This window comes from Canis aureus, chromosome 4 (assembly GCF_053574225.1).
Source record: "Canis aureus isolate CA01 chromosome 4, VMU_Caureus_v.1.0, whole genome shotgun sequence".
In the NCBI taxonomy this organism is placed as follows: Eukaryota; Metazoa; Chordata; class Mammalia; order Carnivora; family Canidae; genus Canis; species Canis aureus.
Genome location: NC_135614.1, coordinates 8,555,926 through 8,583,208, shown reverse-complemented (window position 1 = coordinate 8,583,208; position 27,283 = coordinate 8,555,926). Strand labels below are relative to the sequence as shown.

Sequence of the window (27,283 nt, the reverse complement as noted above, 5' to 3'; positions counted from 1 at the left end):
GTTGGGGCCTTCACCTATTGCTCCTCCACAGGCAAGTCTGCAACAGCAACACAGAAAGACTGTTACTTTGGTGGCTAATATATTCAAACTAATTAACTGAAATCTGGCCTTTCACATGTAATTCAGAAACACAGAATTCTACCAGAATAATAGCTAGAAAACTCAACTTACAAATTACAAATGTGACAGAAGACAAGGAACCCTAGAGCAGTAACACTTTATTTATTATTATTATCATTATTGCTATTATTATTTGAGCAGCAACATTTTAACCACACTTTCACTTTTCATGTTCCTGAAACGGGTCTCCCTTTGCCCCAAGTTGCTCCTAGACAGCTCAGGGCTCTGACTTAGGTATCTCCTCACCTGTAAGGATCTTTCCCAGCAAGCCTATACTGGCACTCCACCCATACACCCAGGTCTACCTCTATTAACATTAGTGGTAATAGAACTGTGCTAATTGTCAATTTACTTCTCCTGCATCAAATCATGATCTTGGGTGGGGGGGGGGGCGGGCAGGAGAAGCGTCCTGCTGACTTCTGATTCCCTATCTCTGATGGCCTGCACAGGGCATAGCCAACACCCATTACACATTTGCTGAAGGCATAAGTAAGTGGTAGATACAGGATCCCAGCCACATCATACTGTGCAATAAAACTGTGATCACACCTCTGAATATATGTCGATGAAGCCATACACAAAGCACTCTCTAAGTCGATGCAAGTAAAACCACAGTATCTGTGTCCACAAAGTTTGTGATCTTCAGTTTTAATAGATACAATAATCTTTATAGGAGCTGATGATGTCACCACAGGAATGAGATAATCTCAGGTAGTAAATCTCTCTTTACTAGCAATAACAAAGACAACAAGCTTGCTCTTAAATTTATTTGGCACCTACAGAACATACCTCACCATAAAGAGCATTGAGTTCAACTCTTAAAGCCTTTTCAACCCAGATACAAAAAGGATTTCATTGTCAGGCCCCTGACTTGTGATTTAGTGCGATAAAAGGTCTGGAAATGCGGGGATGAAATGTTCCTTCTTCCAGAGTTCTCTGATATGCCAGTTAAATCACTGATTCATATGCTGAAAAACTCCCATTTAAGTAGCCACCACAGTTCAAGTCACACACAAAAAGGTCGCTTTCCTGTTTGGGTGAAGTTTTGGAACATATACTCAAATATGTTAATACAGACCCAATGAGCCATCTGTAGCTTTAAAAATGTTTGCTAAATACTTAAGTTAAAATGCGCCATTTCAGACTCATGTAAAAAAATCAGTAGCAAACCAGGTCCTATACACTGTGTGATTATTTACCCTTATTACAGTGGACACAGATGATAACCACAATAAATATTTCATGTCAAGGAAAGAAAAAAAAAAGCAAGGATAAATATCTAAAACAAACATCACTGACAAGCTAGAGACTGTACTAGGTTAAGATGTTCTTCTCCCATTTCCACAATAGCTGAAACACAGGATTCAGATATTCCTTAGAAGACAAGGGGGAAAAAAGGAGCAAATGAAAAAGTAAAAAAAATATATATATATATATCAGATATATATATATATATCAAATACCTAACACTGTGTTCAACTTCTCTGTTCAACACGGATCACAACAGTTGACACAATACTTTACTCAAGATCTTTGAAACACAAGAGTTCTCAGATTGATGAGTGCAAGATGGTTCTTGTGATGGCCAAGGCCACACAGTGAATTCTGCACCCCTCCTGCCTACGTGGCTGCTGTGCTGCACTTCACCTTGGGCCGGCCCTCTCAATTAAACTTGTGGGGTAAGCACGAACTCATCAGTCTGTGCTTCCTCCATTTTCTCTTTGTCCAGAAACCGTTAGGTCCAGTTCTATACTTCACATCACAGGAATACTGAAAGCACCACTTAAAAGGCTGGTTCCCTCAACAACATGTCCCTTTTTTAAGCATATTCTTTGGCTTTATAAAATGGGCCAAAAATGTTTTTAATAGTCTAGTTAGTTGAACAAGGGTCACAAAATGTTCTTGGCAAAACAATAAAGTGTGGGGAGCAGGATGGGGGGAGGGGGAGAGGCGGAGAATTAGAGGAGATTCATTAAGAAGAGTAAAATCTGAAGTTCTTTGTAGGAGAAAAAAATAAGAAAAATTAACACCTTGTCCATTAATTTGTTCAAATGCTAAAGAAAAATAACATCTGGAAAGTTAACAGAAATATCTTTCACTGCTTTCCCGGACTCTGCCAAAACATTAAATAACCTCAGTAATTCCTCAGACTTCTTATCTAAAGGTAAATATTTTCTTTAGTTATTATTTAGGGTTTTTTTCTAAATGGTGAGTGAAATTCTGTGTAATCGAAGTCCAGAATTGGAAGGAGAAAGGGTATGGCAGCCCAGCAAGTTATGAAGGCAAGCCCCTGGATTATGAAGAAGACATGTCTGGCACTTTGTCAGGGAAGTAAGGAATGGTGGCTTCTAGTGCTGACCCCTCCTTCTAGATGTGAAGCTCCTAACACTTCTCAGTGCCCAGAGAACCACCTTTGTGAGAATGAGTTAATCAGTACTGTGTTAGACAGATTTACACAGTCAATCCTACAGAATTTCCAATGCTTGATTCAAGCAGTGAAATAAGAATAAAAGCTCTTGTTATGACAAGAAAAGTGAAATGTGATTCTTCACCCAATGCCATGGCAAAAATCATCCAGATGCTACAGAAATAGCAGCCATTGGGGTAATTCTCAATTCCCTAACCAAACGTTGGGGCTTTAAAGGACCAGTTTTAACTCAAGGCAACAATCAAAAGCCAGTGAAAAGTGTCAGGTAGCCACACTCAGATCTAGACTAGTATAAAGTTGAACTAGGGCAGATCTAGTAGCCTCTATGCAAACAGGCTCGTTTGTTCATTTTCTCTCAGCATAGTAAGGTAAAGAAAGCATTTTGCACACCTCATTCTGGGCGGCAGGGGGCGGGGGGCGGGGAGGAGCAGCCTGCACAGTATGAAAGAAATGAAGATGGATGTGGCTCACAAGTGCCTAAGAGTCAGAATTCGTGAAGAGAGAGTTTAATTTGAAACTGGAAAAGGCTGATCTCCAGAGACAGTCTCCTGTCTCAAGAAGCAAATACGTGAAAATTTGCATGATTTCAAAGAGAAAACTGCATCATGTAATGATTATCTTATGTGTTCCAAAATTCAAAGAGACGAACCCAGAACTGAGCAAGAAATTAAAGGTATCCCCATAAAAACCAATCACAAGTTCTGGATCTTGGTCCTTGGGTTGGAATCTAAAGTCCTGTCCCAGGAATAGTGTTGACCAAGACTCCTTTGAGTGTATCCTTCCTAACTCTCTGACTTGTCACCCATCCCCACCTCCCAGAGAGTCACCTTGCCTCTCCAACAGGTCAGTCTGTTTCTGTCACAGGCACTTTGCTCTTGCTACCCTCTTGCCTGGGAAGTTTCTCCCTCTCACACAGAGGGTCAGCTTCTCTCTCTTCAGAGACCCTCTTAATTTTTTTTTTGATCCTCTTAATTCTGCATGTGTGCACACAACACACACACACACACACACACACATACACATCCTACACCCTCATGTACTCTACACTCAAGACTCAACACCAGTGGTTAGGTTTTGGTTTTGATTTTTAAGAGATTATCTAGATTTTCCTATGAAAAGTAGAAATTTGAATGTAGATCAGAAGTCTAATAAGAAAGAGGGAAACCTACACACATGATCACATAAATTCAAAAGGCTTGTATTCAGAGAGGAAAAGTCTCGCCTACCCACTCCCCACAAAAGTGAAAGCTAGGTTAACCGCTCTTTTCGCAAATCATATCAAGTTTAACTGCCATCTCAAGGATTCATCGTGGACTTACTTTATATAACCAATATAAAAATATTATGTAAAACATTTAATATAAAATATGTAAAACTGTATTTCACCAATAAGAAGAGTCAATGTTCAAATCAGTTAGGCTAGCAAAGCTGAGTATTCTTCTGCAAATGGATAAATAGAAACAAACGAAGAATGTAGATTTTGTGATTTAATTAATAACATAATGAAGAGAAGAGGAGGATTATGAAGATACAATTATTTCTGATACCTGGTAGTACCCACCCTACTGTAAGCTGTCACGTTTATTATCTGGGATAAGTACACATTCTTATTTAGGGCCTGGGGATAAATCTGATCACAGAACGCTGAATAAGCATTTTATTCTTCCAAAATATTCCATATTATTATTATTTATAGGTGAACCCAAATGCAGTCAGGACCTACTCGTACAGTACTTAATGAGATATATTTCTCCTGTATATGAATGGTTCCTTAGCAGTTCCAATTAGGGACTTACAGAACCAAGTGCATACACCCCTCAAGATAGGTCGGTCATCTATCCAAATTATATAGAGAAAGGCTTCCAAGTTGGCTCAAACCTAACAAGCTGTGTTCTCCGTTACCGCTGTAGAGGTCAAGTCTGTCCCTAGGCTAATGCCAGTATTCTTCAAATGGAATCTCAGAGACCTAGGGACTTGGCCTAATTCCTTAGGGACCTCCTAGAGGCTTGGATAACCCTTGCTAGCAGGGGAGCTCTATCTAACTTTATGCATGTACTTAAAAAAAAAAAAAAACTACATGTGCTAGGCACCATGCTACCTTTATCCATTTTATATGCTTACATTTAAGAAAAGGTCTCTGCCCAAGTGAATTCTGAAGCTAACTCATGTTTTTTCCACTGATAATATGTCATGATAGCTAATCTATGATTTGGCTACAGGACAAGTAGAAGGGAAGCATACAGGGGAGACAGCCCTGGGAAAAGGAATCCAACCACCAGACTGGCTCAGAGAGACAGATGGGTCTTCAGGGAAGAGGGAAACCACTCCAAGAGCGGGCTCTCTTATCGTTCCCTGGGGCTGCCTAGGTTTTCTTTGTAAGAGTCATACATACCAAACACTGAACTCTTTTGCAACAGTGGTAAACTCTCTCAAGACTTTTAATACATCTTGGAATCAGCTTTCAGCTTGATTTATTATAAGAACAAACATAAGAAATTATATCTGATGGGGACGAGTCTGGACCAGTTAAATAGTCACAAATACCATGGTGCTAATGAGGCCAAAGTTACAGGCACAATTCATGTACAGGCCAGCTAACTTTGCTAAGTTCTGTGGCTTCCAACTGCACTCATGAGCCCAGAGAGTCATGTCAGACATTTCCACCCCTGGGATGAACATAATCTGCAGGCATGGGTGAGGAGAATGGGAGATGTGCAGAGGGCCAGTATAACCCATACCAAATTTGGACAGTACATGTTCCAAGATTGCACACTGGCAACATTTATCTACAAACAGAATATTCTGGTAACAAACTGAGATTAGCAAAATATTAAATGCCAAAGTAAAAATAATTTTCTGAAATTTCTGATAAATTAGCCCCTTACTTTCTTAACTATCTAGGCCTTACTGTCTCATAACAGAGCTTCAGGATTGGGAACAGGAAAATAAAATGCAAATTAAGTCATCTAAAAGACTTGCGCTATCTAATATATGATGAAATAGTATCAGCAATTAAAACTTACCGAGCACATTCTGTGCCAGGCACCAGTAAATGCCTTATATGTATGGCTCACCTAATTTCAGCCACTGTCTACAAAAGGTTCATTTATTCTTTGAACTAGTGTTTACCGCCTGCCTACCATGTTTGGGATATGGTTCTTGGTGTACAGGGACACCTCAATGAAGAAAAAATATAAAGTCCTTGCATTCATGGATAAAGGAAACTAGATCATAAAAAAAATTGCCCAAGATCACAAAACTAGTAGCTGGGATTCGAATCCAGATAGTATGGCTTCAGAATTCTTGCTCTGTTAACAACTACATTTTTCTGTTGAAGCTGTTTTTCTATCTAGAAGCAGGAATCCTCAAACAGGGCCCAGAATCACAGAAATCTGACACTAAGAGGGACATGCTGTGTATCATCTAGTCTAGGCATCGTGTGTGCCACATCCCCCAGCTATAAAATACAACATTCTTTCCATCTGAGCCAGGGTGCTACCCTAGAATCCTTCTTAACACAGTTTTCCAAGAAGCCACTGCTGGCCATCCAAACCATGTCCTTATTATATAATTACCTAATTTCTTGAGAGGATAAGATCTTACCCAAAGACACAAGGCAAGTGTCTGGCTATGGCAAGTTTAGAATACATCCACTGACTCTTATGTCCATTCTTCACCATCCCCTTTATATTATGAATACTTGCCCACATAGCATTCCATACACAGATTTCCCAGTGGACCATATACAGGATCATATATGTCCCAGGCACAATAAGGGTACTCATTAAAAAAGTAAAACAAACAATTTTACAGTTTTCTACCTCTAATCCATTAGTATAACTTAATGTCATGGATTCTCACTCAAGTTTTAAAAAACAACAAAGAGGTAACCAAGGAAGTCTTTAAGCTACAGAGTCTGCAATGTATAGTATCAACTTACAGGGGATTTGTGGGGTTTTTTTGTTTGTTTGTTTTGTTTTTAAATTTCCGGTTTGGGAAATTTCCATCCCCACTCCCTAATGTCCATCCTTCCATCTCCTTTTTTGTGTATAAGACTTTAAGGACAGTTTCAGTGGAGAAAAATAAGTCAGGTACAGAAAACTCATAAACCCATACATTTTAATTACCATGCAATAGGAAGGAGGCAGGGAAAGCCTCGTTTGAGGTCTGCTAACAGCAAAGTCCAGCAGACTTCAGAATTCCAGAGGCTGCCATCTGGGAAATGATGGGGGCCAGTCCAGCTTGGAGTGCAGTGGCTCAAGTAATTAGGGAGCTGGAAGGGTTCTGTGGTCTGAACACTTGATTACTGGGGTCAAAAGGCATGGCTCTGCTTCTGCTAACGCACAGACGGATTTCTTGGCCTGAGTAAGCCCTATTAGTTTTCCGAGCAACAACTCACACAGAGCTTAATTACTGAATGATTCACAAATATCCGGTGGACAAATGCACTGGTCTAAATTAAGCTTCTTAATAGCAAGGGAATCTGTTTGGCATTATTTCAAGTAATTTTTTTTTAAGAGCTAGAAATCCTTTAGGTTAAAACATATACAAACACATACATATGATCTAGTGATTGTAACTCTTCCCTTAAAAAATCATACAGATATAGGGGTTCCTGTGTGATTCATGTAAGCATCTGCCTTCAGTGCAGGTCATGATCTCAGGGTCCTGGGATCGAGCCCCTCATTGTGTCGGGGCCCTCTGCTCAGCAAGGAGTCCGCTTCTCCCTCTACAATCCCCCTGCTCATGCATGTGCTCTCTGTCTCTCAAATAAATAAAAATCTTTAAAAAAAGAGAAAAAGTACAAATATTGACCAAAAGGTAGATTTTCTGATGGTAGTGGGAAGAAATCTGATTATTAGGAAACACTGCAGATCATCAGGAAGGACAACAGACTGAGGTTAAGTATCAGATAAATGGCCAGAAAATCCAGCTGGCAATGAGAAGGAAAAGGGAAAGAGGAGCTATCCCTATTGTGAAGAGCTTGGCTGGAATCAGAAGCCAGCTTTCTCATCCCAGCTGGAGGGTCTAAGGCAGTTCTTACAATTAGTGATGGGTGGGGCAAGCAGTTTCTTTGCAAAACTTTTATTTTGACTACCTTCATTGAATTTCATGAGCATAAAAAGGAGAAGAAACATTCTCTTGCAATTAAGTTTCATTCATTCAGCACATTCTTTTTTTCTTTTTTTTTTTAAGATTTTATTTGAGACAGAGACAGGGCAAGGTGGGGGAGGGGGAGAGGGAGAGGCAGACTCCCCACTGAGGGTAGAGCCTGACTCAGGGCTCCATCCCAGGACACTGAGATCATGACTTGAACTGAAAGCAGACTCTTAACCAACTGAGCCACAGGCATCCCTCATTCAACAAATGCTATGCAGTCCCTGATGTGCTAATATATTTTTATAGCAAAGGAGTACAGTTAAATGACATCATAACTAAACTTCCTTGACATGAAAACAAACTTTAACTCCTGATTGAACCCAAATACAATCAAATCACTAAAACTGAATCATGCCATGAATAAATTAAAAGACCTGTTCTTACAGTATTTTCTAGAAATAAGTTATCTACCCATACTCAGAAACCTGAGCTCAGCTCACCTCACTGGCTTATTTATATTGAACACAGTTGACACTGGTTTCCACTAAGATTTTGCCTAGCAAGCAATAAGGTGCATGTGGAAGAGTTTCCAAGTATTTTAAGGAAAAAGTGCAACAGAAATATGCAAAACTCCTCCCTTTTAAAGGCCCACTATTTCCAAATGATGAAAAGAGTAAATATTATTAATGCTGCTGAAGAGAAAATCCCCCAGTGAGGCTTTGCCAATTCCAATCTCATGAAGCTCATCAATGGGCTGAGCTCAGATCTGGGAAGTAGAGGGAAGACCCACCTGCTGCCTGTTGTTGGGCATGTAGGGAAGCATGGTGGACACGTGGAACATGACTTCATAGTCTTTGTATGTGGTGTAGAGGGAGTGAGTTCCTGTAGAATCAGCTGAAAACAGAGGTGGAGGACAAAAGTCAGGAAACTGCAAAAGTTAGCAACGGGACACTTAGAAGGTTGTTTTCCTAAGGCAATCCATTTGGAAAGGACAAACCACCCAACTATACCCCACCGGTGGTGTCTTGGCAGCCACTCTGCTCTCTTGCTGCACACCATTCCTGCCACTTCCCAACCCGCCCCTGTGGCCTTAATGCTTGGGTTTCTTCTCATCTGCTCTCATCTATGTGCTTCCCCTCCCTTTTTTCAATATGCTCACCTTTGCAATACTGACATAGAGGACCCACCACGGATGCAGCTGAGCAGAGGTAAGCACAGGATGGAAGCTGGAGGTGCAACTCGGCAGGTGTGGGTGCCATTATTGGAGAGTACGGGCCAACTAGCCCCCCTCCTTGCCCCACTCTGTGTGTGGGTTTACAGTTAATTCTTAATGATTCTTGGGTACCTGATCTTCCAGAACTCAACAAAATGAAACAGGACTGACTTAATATGAGAATGAGAATAAAAAATGCTCAAGATTTCTTTCCCTGAATTACATAATTAATTTCCTTCCCTTTAAAAAAAAAAATTTCCTTCCCTTTTCAGCAGGCTATGCAATGATGCAGTCATATGATTAAGGCAGAGAACGACAGTGATCTCTTACTGTGTATTATGCACTGACATGTGTTAAAAACTGTGACATCTGAACCCCTCTTAATCATACAGCTATTCACCTGCTGAAAAGCAGAATGATTCTTTGCAAATTCAAAATCCATCTGCATTATCCACAGGTTACCACAAGCTGAGAGTTTCACACACCTAAACCAACAGTGACTTAACACTTACGTGATAACTTTAAGGCATAGTTTTTAACCACTTTGCATATGGATAAATAAAGACAAAAGGATATATATGAAGCAAGATGTACACAGAATTCAGGGCTGCCTTTCTCAATCTTTGACTAACATAGAAGTTTACTTGTCTATCATTTAAACAATAAGAAACAGTTATTCAAGGTCATTAAAAAAAAAGTTTATTCCACTGTTTGTTAGGAGGAACTTTATGTAGTCATCTTGGGCTTTTTTTTTTTTTTTTTTTTTTTTTTTTTTATTTTAAGTAGGCTCCACGTTCAGCATGAAGCCCATTTGTGGGGCTTGAACTCAAGATTGAGATCAAGACCTGAGCTGAGATCAAGAGTCAGACACTCAACCGGCTGAGCCACTCAGGGCCCCCTTTTTTCAATCTAAATATTTTAATTTGGAATGCCTGGGTGGCACAGTGGTTGAGCGCTTGCCTTTGGCTCAGGTCATGATCCTGGCGTCCCAGGATCGAGTCTCGCATCAAGCTCCTTGTAGGGAGCCTGCTTCTCCCTCTGCCTATGGCTCTGCCTCTCTCTCCAGGTTTCTCATGAAAAAAAAAAAAATCTTCAAAAATATATATTTTAATTTTACTTTAAAAATATTACAACACTTAACCTTCATGGACCTTTATTCTTTTCTTTCTGAATCCTGCAGTTTTTTCTTTGAATATTCATTCTGACTCAGAAACAGTCCTGAAAATGATCACATCCAGTTTTGCAGATTCTGAAAAGGTATTCATAGCAGACAATTTAATGAAAAGGGGAAGTATTTAAAATATTTGACGAATCAACCTGTAGATGTTAAGAGGTTATTCATCTAATAACCTCTTAACCAAATTCCATTAACCAGTTCCCAAATCAATGATCTCTTTTAGTTGTATATTAAGTACATATGTGTTATTTTTCATAGGACTTCTTGGAAGGTACAATTCCATTTCAACTCTCTTGGCTGAAGACAGAGAATGTGGCTTTGGAAGTGAAAGAGCACGGTCATAAGGGACTGATGATCCTCTTCCATGAAGAACTCACTCATTAATAACAACATGAAGGTCAGGGGCTCAAATAACCTAGCACATTCAACAATTCTCATCACAACACCCTGCTATTTGGATGGTTAGAATTCAGTGAGAGGAATCCTTATAGACAGCTAATAGTCTAGTCACCAGGTTTCAGCTTCAGGATATTTCAATGAAGGCGGGGGAACAGACTTTGTTTTCCTAAATATTTTATTTATCTGAGGGAGACAGAGAGATCATGAGCGGGAAGGAAGGGCAGAGGAAGAAGACAAGCAGACTCCCTCCTGAGCAGGGAGCCCCATATGAGGCTCGATCCCAGGACCCCAAGATTATGACCTAAGCCAAAGGCAGTTGCTTAACCCACTGAGCCACCCAAGTGCCCCTGGGAGAAGAAAACATTTTTTTTAAATAAGATTATAATTTGTCCCAAACAGTCCTACAAGATGGATTTCTGAAATTAAATATTCTGACATTTTTCATCTCAAATATCAGTATGGTAATGGAACAGGTGAACAGACAAGCTGTTCAAGGGTCTGCTACAAATATTTCTTTTTTTTTTTCCTGCAAATATTTCTATTGGAAATAGCTGCAGGCCATCAGGGTAGTCCCCAGTTTTGTCACCTCAGCATCCAGACCCAAAAGAGACTGTCCACAGACAGCCTCAGGTCTATACTCCACTGTGGTGAGCAGAGCACCTTAGTGGCTCATGTTCCCTCTCTTCCTACTTCATTTCACTTTGTATTTAAGACAGAAAGAACCCATTTTATGATACCCAAAAGGAACATCCAGACATGCTAAATTTTCCTTGTGGCTCAGATTCGACCAATGTCCTGTGGGAGGACAGGGTGAAGACCATACAACACCACTCTCCTGAATTCAAGAACGAAGACTTTTTTTGCATCAGTTCTATGAAAGATCTAATTTTATTTGACCATTTCATGAAACATAATTCTTAGAAACTTCCTCTTTACCACAGGGATGTCTTAGACTTCGTCACATCTCACAGAATGCCTTGTTCATAAGAATAACTTAGATTTGCTGATTATGAGAACCAACACGTCAAAATCTCGTTCTTATGTTATCATTTCCTTGAGTGAGGTACTTAGTATTGCATCTGTAATGGATCAAGGACATGTATCTCCTAGGTCATAAAAATTCAAAGCTGATGTTGATTCTTATACCTAGAAAAGTATTTACATTATCTGTGTGGCAGTTTTACAGAATGTACAGATCAGAAGTTCTTACAATGTTTCCTCAATTCACCCCACTGAAGAGAGATGACAGGCATACATAATAAGGAATCCATGTCAGCAGTGGTTTTCCAGGATGCATATCCCTAAGGGTGGCATGCCCACATCTCTAGGGGGTGGCTGGTGGTTTGCAGGCAAAGGGAGTTTGCAAATAAAAAGGAAGAAAAATCAGAAAAGGTCTCATATGTGGATACTTACAGTGGGTGTCACAAATTATTTCCTAATCTTTACAGATCTGAGGCAAGAGCAATATGCATCTGATATAATAGTCAAGTCCAACCTTGGCATGCGTGTAGGACACACAGGGGCCAACATATGAGGTAATACTGTCTCCAGATCTACGTTCTAAACCTAACTTTCAAAAGTAGATAAAAATCCAGATCTGACTGACAGGCACACAAAGACACAGTACCACCCTGATGCAGGGGAGTATCGATGAGGCTTCCGGGTTGATGGGCTCTGGGTAGCATGGAGCCACAGGCCCTGAGATGGACTCACACAGATGTTCCCTTGGGGAAGAAGCTTCCCCTTCATCCTGCGCCTACTAGGAGTGGGCTATATGGCTTCCCACTTCCTCCCACTGTAGGATCTATCTGCTCACCTTTGATTAAAAGAGTAAGCAGTCAACTGCTTAATAATAAGCAGAATTTCCCAAAATAAAATTACTTTTGTATGTTAGATGCTGATGGCAATGAAATCCAATAGCACAAAGATAAGATATTTAGAATTTATGAGGACCAGAGGAAAAGGATCCTCTAAATGAAGATACAAGACCAATCTGCACATCACAGGATGGCATAGAGTCTATGTTTTCAATCAGCTCCTTGGAGCTAGTGTGTGTCCCGCTCAAGGGTACCTGGGTAAGGTTACTGAAAAACAGGATGCATCAGCTTCTAATCACTGCTTCAATTCCCCAGCTAACATCATGAAACCAGAAATGAACAGAATGAGCCTGAGAACATGGCATGAGCAAATGCGCTAATATTTTGTCTTTTTTAGAAATGAATGCAGAGGTGAGGCTAAGAGAAAGAAGGAAATATTAAAAGATTCTTCACGAAACACTGGGGAATATCTCTGCTGGCATTACAGAAAAAGAACTGACCTTTTGAGCTTCTGCGAAACATATACCTCTTGAGAAATGTGCTTCCTTTGCTCATCTGAGGAAATCTCAACTCTATCCCAAATAAGCTTGGCTAGGCCACTGCCAGGGTCAAGAATGGGAGGGCAAGTGATTGCTCACTTAGATTTATGTGGTACGCCTACCTGCGGAGAATTAAATGTGTGTGTGTGTGCGCGCACACACACACACACACACACACAAATATGAAGCTTACTTTTATTGTCTAGCTGAGCTCGGTATTTGGTAAATCCTTTCAGCCGGACTCGCTGGCCCAGAAGATCAAGGAATTCTTCAAAAGCTGGTCCCGCCGTCTCATTGTTATACATCTCCTCCTCTGTGCTCTGGCCTGCTTTGCAATAAAGGATCCCGATCTTGTGCTGAAAGCTCAGCTGAAATGGGGGAGAAATAGAATTACTTGGCAAAGAGTATTAGACAAGCTAACTTCCAGTAAAATTAAAACTACAGTAAGCATGCTAGGACAATTCCCATAAGCAAAAGAGGAAGCAATTGTCATTGCGTGAAATGCTACAGATAGATAATGAACACAGAAACCCCCAAACACAGCTGGAGAAATGGTAGAAACCCTAAGAAATAGAATGTAAGGCTATGGCCATGTGGGATTGACCAGGTTTCCAGAATGGAGAGACAACTTCAGGAATCTTCTGGAAAATATAACTGGGGAAGTCCTAATCTTATACCCTCTATGCAGTAAGGAGCATCATCTTCTGAGTCCAAAGAAAAAAGAAAGGCCACAAACTTTTAAGTTTTTTCCCTCTCTGGCTCCTGATGCTTTAGTTGTTGCTGTTCTTTGAACATTCATGAAAATATGAAAGACAGTAATGAAAAAACAAATCAAATGAAGGTCCAGTAAGAAAGGAATCCCAGTGAGAACTGTCATATACGTATATAAGTAGAACAACATTTTGTGTCCGTGAAAGTAACTTTGGCTATAAAATTATAGTTATTTCTGTAGTTTTGACTGTCTTGCAAAGAAAACATCTGCTAAATATACAATAAACCATAAAGAATTTTAAGAGCCATTGAAGAGTTCCTGCTGTAATTCTAACTCACAATCAATCTCTTGTCACGCTGGAAGCCTCAGGACTGCCTTCTCCCAAGGCCGGGGAGACACTGGATCCATTTTTATAGCTTTCTTATTTTATCCAAAGAGAAACTACTTCTCACTCATGAAATCAGAGCACTTAATCTTACTACCAGCAAACGGAGCCTCAAAACCTGACAGATTTATCAGACATCACCGATTTCTTAAAGGCAGCAACCCATAACACTATTCACTTTCATTATCAAGCCATAAAATAGAGCCTTTAATCAAAATGTATAGCAGACTATAAGTAAAATAAGGCAAAATTATATTCATTTCCCTCGAACAGGAAAGTGATAAAAGCCGTCTCATCCACATTACCTAATGACAACACACAATTCAAAAAAGGTAGGAAGCCCCCTGCCCAGGTGATCTAAGCAGACTGCAGGAAGCACCTCACTGCACATTAGGATAAATTTAGAGTTGAAGAGAGTCAACTACCACGATATTCTGAATGTTGTCAAACTGGACTAAGTGCTATTGGGTGAGTGGGGAGGATGTTAAAGGAAGCATTTGTTCACAATCTGACTCAACAAGCTACGGATAGTGATGGACTCCACAGCATAGTGGACAGCCCATAGGCCTGGGCTCCTATCATAGCCGAAGACATTCGACTGTACAAGTGAAGACAATGATTCTTATCCTGGATGTGGGAATGTGAGATGCCATGCACAATCTACTTTATAGCTCCTATCACAAATTTTATTGAGCTAATTCTTCAGTAGGGTCAAGTAGAGAAACATTTCCTTTCATCCAGAGACTGAGGAATAAATGTTTCTGATCAACTCAACTCTCCAAATAAATGAGATCCCATATCTACTGCAAATAGACTGTCATCTAGAAAAAATATGAAGTGCAATAAAAATGCCTAATATTATTTCATTATAAACACTAATTGTTCCTGAGTGACTCGGAAGACATTTTGGATATTAAAGCACACTCAGGAAATGCAGCACTAGCAATATCACCATGGATGCTGGTGATCTCAGCGATTGTCAGGATCCATACCGATCCTCTAACGAGCCAACCCCATCCTAGATATGCTGGTCTGACGTCTCTTTTGCCATTAGAGGATGATTTCGACTCTCTCCAGTTACCTGGCTCTAGCCTTAACGGGAGTCCAGCAGAGATGCAGCGGTATGGTTAGCGCTAGTGCATGTGACCCCTACATCCCATGGGCCTGAACGCCCATCCATCCCGGCTTCCACAGCCTCCCCTGCACCCAGAGACTGCCACACTGTCCTCCACATCCTTGCAGCTCATTCTGTCCGCCCGTGCCCTGCTCCTCTACCTGCCACTCACAACAGGCCTCTGCCAGCACCATGTGTCAACATCATCTGGCCACTGCATCTTGGGCTGCCGAAGCCTCCAAGTCCCATGGCCGCTCCTGAAGCCTGTCTCAGTCTAAGCCTGTCTCAGTCTGCCCTGGCATCCCTAGTGGGAAACTCCTTTCCCTCCTCACGTCCACCCTTTTGGGAGGAGGCCCAGAGCAAAGCTGTGTGAGGCCCTGCAGTTTGGGCTGGTATGGCTTCATGCCCATTAAGCAGAGTGCTCACCAGATTGGCACAATTTCTCTATGTGATTCCAGAGTCTTCTGGACTTGATATTCCTAGGGGGCTCTCATTCAGGCAAAGACCAACACGCAGAGAACTGAACTTCCTCAGGCCTACTTTGCTGGCTGGAGTGCTGTCCATATCACATCTTTCTTCCCAGACACTGGACAAACCAGGCAGAGTCTAGACCCTGACTGTGAACTGGATCTGTGTTCCCTCCCAGAAGCCCCTAGGCCCATAAAAATTATGGTATGTGGTACCAATAGATCTCAAAACCCCCAAGTATTCACAACAGCCACCAGAGCTCTGCTGCAGTGAAAATGTCCTGGGGCACACACATAGCATCGCATGGGCTTCACACACATTTACTGTAAGGAGCCCACAAAGTGGAACTGTCTTTAGGGACTTGGAACAAATAATTGGAGTTTGCTTGCTACAATGACTGTCATTCCACTAAAGCAATAACAGAATGAAACACTGTGAAGAGACTTCTCTGACTTGAATCTCTTACAAACCTCATGAAAACACTCGACCATCACTCCTCTTGTGTGGTATCACAGAACTAGCAGTTCTCAGAACTGCGGTTAATCAGTTAATCAGGGCATAAAACAAAGAGGAGACCCCAGCTACCAAGTACTAAAATTCCCAATTGTCTTAGAACCAGGTTTGCATCCAAGCCTCCAGACCTCGGGCCGCCCCCCAAACTCTCACCCTTCCCACTGCCCTTGACTTAACTGCTCTGAACTACAGCCAGTCTCATGGTCCTGGCGGGAGTTCGGCTGATTCCAGAGCATCATCAGTACTGTTAGAAACCAGAAATACTTGCTTGTAGAAACTGCATACGGCTTCAGTGCTGAAAGCTGGACTTACAGACAGGCTGCCCAGACAGACAACCAGCACAGTAGGTTTCCTTTGCTTCCTAAGACAGGATAACAACTGACTGCTCTTATTCCCAAGGGCAGAAGTCTTGTTCTCATTGACAAGGAAATTTAAATTTACTTTTTTTTTTTTTTTTTTTTTAGTTTTTTTTTAATTTATTTATGATAGGCACACAGTGAGAGAGAGAGAGAGGCAGAGACACAGGCAGAGGGAGAAGCAGGCTCCATGCACCGGGAGCCCGACGTGGGAATCCAGGATCGCGCCCTGGGCCAAAGGCAGGCGCTAAACCGCTGCGCCACCCAGGGATCCCAAGGAAATTTAAATTTAAATGAAGGTGACAAAACCCACAAAGCCTCAAAAATGTCTTGCAAATAGACTGGAGTGTGCTGGGAAGCCCTTCTTTCCGTGCTTTCTCAGGACTCCTACTCCTGGCAAGCATGCAGTCTCATTTATTTAGATCATTTCTTTAGACTCCTCTGACTTCACCTGAAGCAAGCCTGGTATGTATGCATATATAGCTAGAGTGAGGGGACAAGAGGGAAGTCAGCCTGAAAACAAATCAATCATTCTGCCAAAGATGTCATGATATTCTAAGACAGTGAGCGGCCATAATTTGAAAGTTTTTTTACACTGACCTATATAATTTTATGAAGTCATCTGTTCTATAAATTAGGATTGTCTCTTAAAACAGGAAAAATGGGATTTGAGAGGTTGAGAGGTGAATTTATGTAAAGTAACAAAAGTTTCAGAGTCTCACTTAATAATTACTTCCTTTATCATTCTCCATTGAGGGGAGTTTTTCTGCTCAAAACATCTTAACGAATGTAAAGAATGGAACATGTATGTGATCTAAACTTCTGCTGAACCTCCTGCTTATGAACCAGTGTCGTGAACACAGCGATGCACTCAATGACTGTGCTGGACCCAGTTTGTGAGCTACAAACCCCAGGGAAGCAGCACATGACCATGTATCCCTTCAGTACTTTTCAAGATTAACCCTCCCCCGCTCCCCGCCCAAGAACAGTGCCCTAGAAGTGACCCATCGCACTCCTGTGCAGATTTACTATTAAGAAGGTGAATAAAAAGAGCACTACCTAGAATAAATTCTCAAACACTCTAGCAGGTTAGTGGCAACTTTTAATGAACCTTTAAAAACTCGGATGTTAAAAAAAAGAAACAGCCATCCAATCTAAAGGATGAATATAAATAGTATCTCTTCCTCATGTCATATAGGAATCAGACACCATCAAGAGGTCAGGGTAAGTGACAACGTCACACTGTACACCATTAGAAAGTATACCAAAGTCAAACAAATACAACTGCCAAAGAAAAACCACACGAAATTCAACCAGAGTAAATGATGCATCGGTCTGCTTAAAAGCAGAGCTTGATTTTGAAAGCATGAAGTTTTACATCAGACTACAAAAAGGTATTCATTTAAAAGCAGTTAAACTCTTCATTAACAACAAAAAAATTGCCCAGTATAGCTTCTGGACCTATTCTGCTGAGCAGACATCCCCAGTACTTGCTTCATTTTGTGAGGAGAGGGTCAACTCTAGTTGCTGTGATGTCTCTCAGGGCCTTGAGGACTTTGGGATTCATGCCTGTGGAACATGGGCCATCTGTGGGAGTTTCCACAGCATCCCAAGGGTACAAGCTACCTCATCCACCAAGTACAGCCAAGCAAGCATAGTGATATATTTTGTGCAGTGTTAATTTCTTAGACAAAATTACCATTTCATCACTTTTGGAATTCTAGCCATCTGAGTATCAAATACACCATCAATATACCACATTGATGTTATTGGGTCAACCAAGAAATACCTCCTATTCTCTCTAAAACAGGCAAAAAAAATTTCTTTAGAAAATTCTGGAATAGACATTATTTTTTTAGTTTTTTTACAGCATGCATTTAAAAAAAAATCCACTCATTTGAAATCTATTGCATACACTGGGATGCTGACCTCTTAGTTTCCCACTACAAGTTATCTCACATCTGACACTTGAAAGATCTCTTCCTGTCTTCTGGGCCACTGTTCCTATCCTGTCCATCATTAATTAATTCTGGGACGATGTCAACGGCCCATAATTGAACTCCAGCCCATCATCAGTCTTTATCTTCACCAGCCTGTCTCATTCCCTTCCAACAGGATAATCTTTAATATAATACAGCTCTGATCCTGTCTTGTCCTACCAAAAAGCTTCAGTGGCTCCCTACTGCCTCCTAAATCACGTGCAAACTCCTTAGCCTAGCTTTCAAGGTCTATATATGCTCTAGCTTTTTTTTTTTTTTTTTTTTTTTTTTAACTACACCCTCCTGAGATGTGCCCCTGGCTTATAAAGAAACTCATCAGAGTTCCTAAAGCAGCCAACTCCTTCCAATCCCCTCCTGGAATTCTACGTAAATTCCAGTTACAATGCCACCTCCTTCAGGGGATGTACCGTCAAATGTTCTTTCTTCTTTTCCCAAGGCACTCACTGCATTTAAACTTCCCCAAGGTCCATTCCCATATCTGCCCTGCAGAGGTCTTGGTCTTACTTTCCCTCCAGGGGGGAAGGGACTACTTCTCTATATCAGTGTCCCCAATGCACAATGTGCACTTCCATCTGTTAGCATGAATGCCTCACACAGTGGACAAGAATAAATGTTAGTTTGGGGAAAGGTCCAATGTGAGTTTGTTAAACCCTGGAAAAAATACCACTGCTCTCTAAGAATCATGAATCAGCTGTGCTCTTGTGAGGATACAAGACACAGGACACACCAGAGCCTTGGTAAAAAACCATACAGGTCACGACTCAGCAGGAGGAGAACTACACTAGAAAGCCATTGTGTTTCTTAGGAACAACCAGAGGAGGGGAAACATGCTTTGAGGCATTAAAAATAAATGATCTTAAAAGAAAGATGGATGGGAAGAGTCCAAAACATTCAGAAACACAGACACCTGCTGCTGCCCAAACGTAGAGCCCCACACACCATACACACCCCTTGTTCATCAAGCTTGAGAAGCTGCTCCGAGACTTTGGGTGAACTGGAAGCCTGTCTCAGGCACTGAATGCTCAGCTCTGGAATGACGTACTCCAGAACTTCTTTGAGAGGTAGTCCCCGCGCGGTTCCATGCCTGGCAGTGGAGGGTATGGCATCTTCTAGAATTGCTCCTCGTAGGGTGGTAAGCTGCAGGGGCAGAACAGAAGACTTCAGAACATCACAGAAGAGTTTGTGTTTATGCTCGGGGACTTCTTGAAAGCATACTTTCTTAGTTGCCTTCCTCGCAGGTTAAGTCTCTTTTCTGAGGGGGGCAAAAGTGACATCAGCTCTCAACTGGTAGAAGCAAAATCAACATGCCCAGAGTCTTTAGATGACAAAAGTGCATAGGGCTCAGGGAGAAGGCAAGAGGGGGCTGAATCAGTGCCTGGAGGAGGATGGGAGCCAGGCAGAACCCTGATGTTCCTGCAGTTCTCAGGCCAACCAGAGGAGGACGCTGAGGAGAAGTTGGATGTCATGGGGCTGGGCCTGGCCCCAGGCACCTTCTCCCTAGCCCTCCCTTCTCTTTTCCTACTGCCCTGTTGTTCCACATTGACTTTTGTTCCATTCCTTTCTCTTCTCCTATTTAACTTTCCACTGCTGATGAGTCCTGAAGCTGAATGGGGACATCCAGTGACACCCAGGGGCAGGGTGATTCAGGGCTCAGGAGATTTCTTACTATTGAATTTTGCCTCATGACTTGTGATAGGTCCTCAAATGTGTAATGAATGCCTGGGACTGCCATCCAGAGAGGAAATCCCAGCACTGCAAGTCAAGAGACCTCACTCTGACTCTACCCACTCTTGACTCTGGGAAGAGGACTGATAGTGGTCTACAGAGTCAGGGTGACGGTTGTAGCAATGATGTCTGCCGTGTGCGTGACGCTCTAGAACACCACTGCCCAGCAGTTTTGTGCAATGATGAGAATGCTCTCCACTCTCACTGGTTGATACAGGAGCCACTGGCTCCAGGTGGTTACTGGGCACTGGACATGTGACCATCATGACTGAGGAGCTGTATTTTTAATTTCCTTGAATTACTTTAAATAGTCACATGTGGCTAAAAGCTATTTAATTGGACACCACAGGCCTGTGACTTAAAACATGTCACTGCCAGAGAGGAGCTTTATCTCCCATTTATTCAGCATAGAGCCCAAATCACTGGAGCACCTGGCAACATACACAGTGGAACACAGGCTCGTGCATACACAGGTCACTAGCAAACAGTTCTCTTCTCTCTCTCTTCTCTCTCTCTCTGATCTGGAAGGAGCCAACCAAAAATATGCACGCTGGAATACTTGCCAGATATATTCCCCTCTAATTACAACAGGTCAAAAGAATAAAACCTTACATGCAGGCCAGATCTCATTCTTTGTCATCAGCATCTCTAACCTATTTGGCTATACACAGTCCATTTGTACAACAATCCCACGTTTTACTCACAGCAAGGCAAGCGAGGCACGAAGCAGGAGCCTCCATGTGATGAAGTGTGCACAGCCATCCTGCCACACTCCCCTCCTCACTGTGGACTGCCTGACTGCCTGCGTTAGATTTTGAAGTGGTTTCTAAGTTCTGACATGAATTGTCCAGTTCATGTATGTTCCCTCTGAGCCTCCAAACCTTGCATTCTTACCATTTTATCCATTCTATCATGTGAGAGGGAAGTAAAATCATTGCCCCTTAACATCTGTGATAGGTTTTCAAATTTTTATTTGGAAAAAATACTATAAGCTTTCTCTATGATCTTAAATACTATAATCATTAATATTATATAGTATCTGAAAGAACCTAATGCAGTAACAGCTCCAGCCTCAGGACCGTAAGGACACAAGGCAGCCATTACCTCACTTGTCCTGAAGGCTACTCGGTAGTTGAACTGGGACCCCTCTTTCTCCTTGGCGTCTTCCACCTTCTCCCTCCGGATGCTGACTGCCACGGGGCCAAGGTTTTCATCTATTCCAAAGTAGTTCTGGTGCTCTGTAACAGGAGAGAGTGGTGGCATCAAAAGAAAGGAACAAAAGACCAGATGGGTATTTCTCGACCTGTGTGTCAAATCTCTGAAAAAATATCGCAGGGGTCTGGGTACACAATCCCCTGTGTGTGATCACAGTGTTTTGTTTCCGAATCAGATGTGCTCGTATGTCTCATCTTCCATTACTTCCTCTTCCCATTCTGCTTGTTCCTAGCTCACAAGCAGCAAGGACCCTTCCGCCACCCCACCCCCACCCCCAGCCATGATTTTGGCATCACACAAACAGCATCCCCAGAAAGAGTGTGCTGCCATTCCTAGAAACTGTTGAAAGAGGAAACTACTCAAAGACCATGACTGAACAGTTCCCCTCCAGCTGGGAAGGTCATCCTCTCTGAATGAGTGTGGGCACTTGGACTAGCCAGGTAATCTTAGTGCCCAGTGCGGTGGCAAACATCACCCCTGCACTAGGAGATCACTAAAGGACCTAGCCATCTAAAGCGGAATTTAACAACAGACGGAAAAGACACAAAAGGTCATTAGCTGCTAAGATCAAACTGTATCTACTAACTCTAACTTGGTTTACTGTTATCAGCTAATCATGTCTTTCACAAAACAAACAAACACCCATTGGCCCTACAGGGTTTCTAATCTGTACAGTCTCACTGCAATAACATATTTTGGGGGCCTTCTTTTCCATCTAGCATAGGAATCCCCCAGTATACTGCTCTAAGGGATGGCGATTTCATGGTGGGGTCATAATCCAAGACAAATTCCTATTCTTGAAGCCAATATATGAGCCTGAACTCTGCCAATGGCAGGAAACTCATACTTTGTGAGTAATCACTTCTGGACACTGTCTGCTGAAAGAAGTCCAAACACTTCATCGTGACCGGATTTTTTTTTTAAGATTTTATTTATTTATTTGAGAAAACAAGCAGGGGAGAGAGGCAAAAGGAGAAGCAGACTCCCCACCGAGCAGGGAGCTGGATGGAGGGCTAGATTGCAGGATCCCTGGCTCACAACGTGAGCTGAAGGCAGACTCATAGCTGACTGAGCCACCCAGGCGCCATGCAACCAAACTTTTCAAGTATTGTCTTCTAATAGGGCCCGACTTAACACAACACTCTGATGTGGTCTGAACCCATACAAAATAGAGGGATCAATTACCCCAATGTTTATTCATGCAGCTTACCTATTCTTGGTAGCCCCATCATACCATCAATCCATGTGGAACAGGTGGTAAACACAAACCCCCAGGTGGTGTTCATTTATCTCTTAAAGAACTGCTGCCAGGTTAGTTCCCCAAGGTGTATACAAGTAATTTTTTCACTCTCTATGCAGAACCAGGCTCATCCCTTCTGACTGTCACCCTAAAGCTTTTGGCCCATCTTTCCTGACTCTTCATTTTTTAGTTAAAAAGAAATATATCAGGTATTTATAAACTTGAAGAAAACTGTAGGTATTCGAAAGCCTTTTAGTTATAACATTTTCTACTGCATTAATTTTTGAAGGAATAAGAAATGTCATTCAGAAGAAGAAATCAGGGTGAAAATAGTGCCTACCATTGGCCAGGGCAAGCATCACCCAAAGCCAATGAAGACTACCAGCTAGACCTTGAAAAGGCATTTATTTCTTTTCCTCTTTATTTTCATGATCATTTACTCCTTTACCTTTTGCAACCCAATGAGATTAACACTGTCATTATTTCTCTTTATAGAGCGACGGCTACAAGCAGTGAGTGCACTATTTTAGGGGCTGGAGGGTGAGTTATTGACTTGCTATTGTCCTGGAATTACACAGTAGGAAACAGGCCTTTGTTTTTGATGCATAACTCATCCCCTGTGTAAATTATATGCTAGTAACAGCCAGGTTAACTGTTATAATCCAGAACAACTCCAGGGAAACCAAACACACATTGTAAAGAAAATGTATGGGGTTGAGGAGAGCTGATCCAGCAGCAGTTAATCTGAGTTTTAAACAAGAATTTAAAAATATTCATTGTGAACAGAGACTAGAAGTTAATTGTCTACTTCAGACAACTAGGTATATTATCATTTTGTTAAAGTTGGCATTATTGACTATTAGACCCATGGGCATTATAGTAGATCCTGTGGAAAATGCATCCTTACACTTAAATCAGTTTAGGATTTTCTTAGTTGCAGTTAGTAACTGTCCTGACAAGAACTTTCCTCTTTGTCTAGTTTTTCATAAGGCAAATGCATTAAGAAAAATATTCAGAAAGTGCACTAAAACCTAACCAGTCATCATCATGAAAAAACTTCCTTCCTAGAACCCACTTTGACAGGTTACTTGCAAAAATTCTCAAATCAATTCCCTATTAGGCATTTGAGGAATCCTGCTGAAGTGAATAAAATCCTGCTTCAAGTTATTTTAGAGAGAAAAAAGAATGACTAAATAAAACCCCTTCTTGTGGTGAAATTGAGAGTCCAGATTAAGGGAATCAAATCACTAATTCTAACAGCTGACAACTAAAAATCACATGGTGTGTGCTGCTCTCATACTCAGCAGAAGCTGCAGGCACAACAGACCAGGGCAGCCAGGGTCTCATGGCAGGGGTAGGGGCAGGCTGCAGGGGAACACCTGGAAAGTTTCTGGGCTGGGGGAGCTATCCTGCATCTTGATGGTGCTAGTGGCAATGCATCATATTCATTTTTCAAAATTCTTAGAACTCTACACTTAAAAAAGGGTGAGTTTCACCATAGGTAAAGTATACCTTTATTTTTTAAAATTAGGGAAGAAAAGAAGGTGGATGAGAGAAAAGCTAGTGGGTCTGGCCAGTGGATGGGTCTCTGACAAGACAGGAGTCATGAATGCTCCCCCAGCCTGTACACCATCTCTCCAGCCCTGCATACCTGCTCCTCAAGTGTTCGCTTTCTCCCCCTCCCCCTTCTCTCCCACCCCACAGCCCTGGCAGGCCTGTCTGCCATGCTGGGCACTCTTGGCTCTGGGGGTGTCCTTTCTGAGTGAGCCACCTCCGGCCTCTCTTATCCCAAGTCTCCACTGTCAGCCCATGACTGTCTGTTCTGACTCTGTCTCTGTTTTTTTGACGTATCTGTCTGAATGTCTGTCCATCTGTTTGTCCTTCCAGCCACCCACCCACCTTCTCCTGGAAGTTCCTCAGCGACATCACCCCAACTCTCTACAGACTCCTCTCCTGTAACTCCTCTAACCCACACGTTTGCCCCCTCGACCTGGCACATCCTTCACTTTTCATTGTAACACATCCTTTAAGACCCAACCCAAGGATCACTTCCACTGCAAATAATCGCCTCACCTCCAGATGAGGCTGAGTCCTTCAACTTTTAGGTCTTCAAGGCCTGATACAATAGGGCCTAATAAATGATAAGTACTTAACAAATTGTACTTGAATTAAGGAACTAAAGTAGCCTCCCTTGGTAATGCTCAAAAATACTGGTCTTACTGAACTTCAACCAAGACTATAAAAGTTAAACAAGGAGGGACACCGGGGTAACTCAGCAGCTGAGCATCTGCCTTTGGCTCAGGTGGTGATCCCCGGGGTCCTAGGATCAAGTCCCACATGGGACTCCCTGCAGGGAGCCTACCTCTTCCTCTGACTGTCTCTGCCTCTCTATTTGTGTCTCTCATGAATAAGTAAATAAAATCTTAAAAAAAAAAATTAAAACAAGGAGGCAGCTCATTTCATGCTGGTGAGTGGAGAAGGCAGCATGAAAGGTCTTGGGACCAGAAATGTAGCAGGTCCTGCCCTCATGAGAGGGGCAATATAGTTTCTTGAAATATTTACACCAATTACAACTCACATGTTGAATCAGTGTCCTAATGCTGCTATAACAAATTGCCACAAGCATGGAGGCTCGAAGCAACACTCACTAATGGTCTCAGCTCTGGAGGTCAGAAAGCCAAAACCCATTTCAATGGGCCACAGTCAAGATGATGGTTGGGATGCATTCCCTCAGGAGGCTCTGTTTCCTCGCCTCTTCCAGCTTGTAGAGCTATATTCCTTGAATTCCTTGGTTCACATGGCCCCTTCTTCTATCTTCAAGTCCAGCCCCAGATCCTGCTTCAGGGGCCACACTGCATTCTGCTCTGTCAGACTTGCCTCCGCCTACCTCTTACACGGACACTTAGGATGACATTCAGATTCCACCCAGAGAATCCAGCACAGTCTCTTGGTCTCAAGATTCTTAACTTTACCACATCTGGAAAGCTGCTTTTGACATATAAGGTAAGATTCACAGGCTCTGGTGATTAGGACCTGGGTATCTCTGGGGGCCAGTATTCAGCCCACCACACACACTTCATTCATTCACGCAAATACAGAGCATGGGCTAGGTCTGAGTTATACACCAGACACTGATAAATATGAGGGAAACAACATCGAGCACAACATCGAGCATCGATTTTGCTTCACAAAATCTTAGTCAGTGGGGCTAGCACTCATCGGAAACAGATTCTAAGTTCTATGACACGAATAAGCATGAAGTACCCTGGAAGCACCGCCAATATCCTCTATGGATAGAACCAACAATCCAGAAGAAAAATGCCACACACGCAGTCAAAGTAAATGTCGCAAGGCCCATCTAGCCTATTTTAACATATTCATATGCACATAATTTTAAAAAGCTACTCTCCTTCTTGTTCTCCATTTTTCATCATTCTTAATTCCATTCCTACAAAACACTTCGAATTCTATTACAGACTGAGTATTCTAACCCACAACCGCAATGTGTCGCCTCCACCTTTTAAGGCTTGCACTTGGCTTTAGTGATGCTTTGTAGCCCTCTATCATTCATTCACATCTTTGTTTGGATTTAGCCCAAGGTCCTTGATGTTTTAGGATAATGTAAATAGTATCTTTCAAAAAGTTTCCATTTCTATTTGTATATTTCTAGTATATAGATAGTTCAGATCTGAGATTTGATTATTTCTCCTTTCTGTTTGATCAGTTTCTGTGGGTTCCCCCCCCCCAACCTATTCTGAAGCCATGATTTTGGTGCTTGGAACTGACCCTTTTATCATTATAAAATACCTCTCTTCATCTATAGTGACCCACCTTGTTTTACAGGCCACTTCATGTTGCCCTGACTGGGGGGACCCAGCTGTTCTATCGGGGAAATCCCCAGGTCTCAGTACAGGGGTGTCTTTTTCTCTTGAGCCCATCCATGGCTCCTTGAAAGTTCTCCCATTTTCCTGTATGGAGGTATTTAGCCCAAATAAAGACACAGGGCTGGGCATCTCACTGTTTTGATTTTCACTTACTCCCTAGTCTTGAGGTTGAGTGCCCTTGTCCTGTCTTTAGCTGTGCTGTTATTCAACTTCCCCAGAATAAATCTTCAATCCACATCCCCACCCCACCCCCAGCCGGGTGGGGCTGAGCAGTCAAGGGACTACAAGGGACAGGAAAGAAAACCCAGCTTTTTAAACATATTTAATTAGTTCCCTACTCTCACTCCTGCCCCAGCTCTTCTTCAGATGAACCTGGTTCTGTAGTGGATGAACTGGCTTCCTGATGGCTGGTCTCTGCCACACACACACACCCCCCCATGCTGGAGGGGTGGTGTTTTCCAATCTGCAAAACTGGTCTAGCTCTTCCATCTGCTTTGGTGTATCTAGTCTTCCACTGCTTCTCTCTAGTTCTCTCCTTTGTGGCTTTATGCCCTTTGTTATTCCTTCAGGATCATTCTTAGTGATGTTTTAGAAGGAGAGAAAACACGTGTCTCCAATTTGCCACACCAAACTAGCAGTTCCAAACTTATGTACTCTTAAATACCTGTGATTCTAGTAAGCCTGATTACTGATTTCTGAATTTGGGCTATACTAACATATCCCCTGTTTGAGCCCTGGGTGAATTACATAACCCTTCTTAACCTCAGTGCGAGCTTCCTGCCCCACTCAAACATGTATCATACTTATCACCCTTAAGCAGTAGTCCCTTTACTGCTCAGCCCCACCCAGCTGGGGGTAGGGGGTGTGGATTGAAGATT

At 42.2% G+C, this 27,283-nt stretch overlaps 1 protein-coding gene across 8 annotated transcripts in view; it reads right to left on the bottom strand.

Annotated features, from left to right (window-relative positions):
• Positions 1 to 27,283, bottom strand: part of SIPA1L2 (signal induced proliferation associated 1 like 2) — a 213,572-nt gene that overhangs the window by 69,282 nt on the left and 117,007 nt on the right. For all 8 annotated transcript variants that reach the window (XM_077894493.1, XM_077894499.1, XM_077894501.1 and 5 more), the window contains 4 exons: positions 21,171 to 21,304; positions 19,290 to 19,478; positions 12,987 to 13,161; positions 8,439 to 8,542 (listed from right to left, as the gene is read on the bottom strand). In XM_077894493.1, coding sequence (XP_077750619.1) covers positions 8,439 to 8,542; positions 12,987 to 13,161; positions 19,290 to 19,478; positions 21,171 to 21,304 — 602 coding nt within the window. The remainder of the gene's footprint in view (positions 1 to 8,438; positions 8,543 to 12,986; positions 13,162 to 19,289; positions 19,479 to 21,170; positions 21,305 to 27,283) is intronic.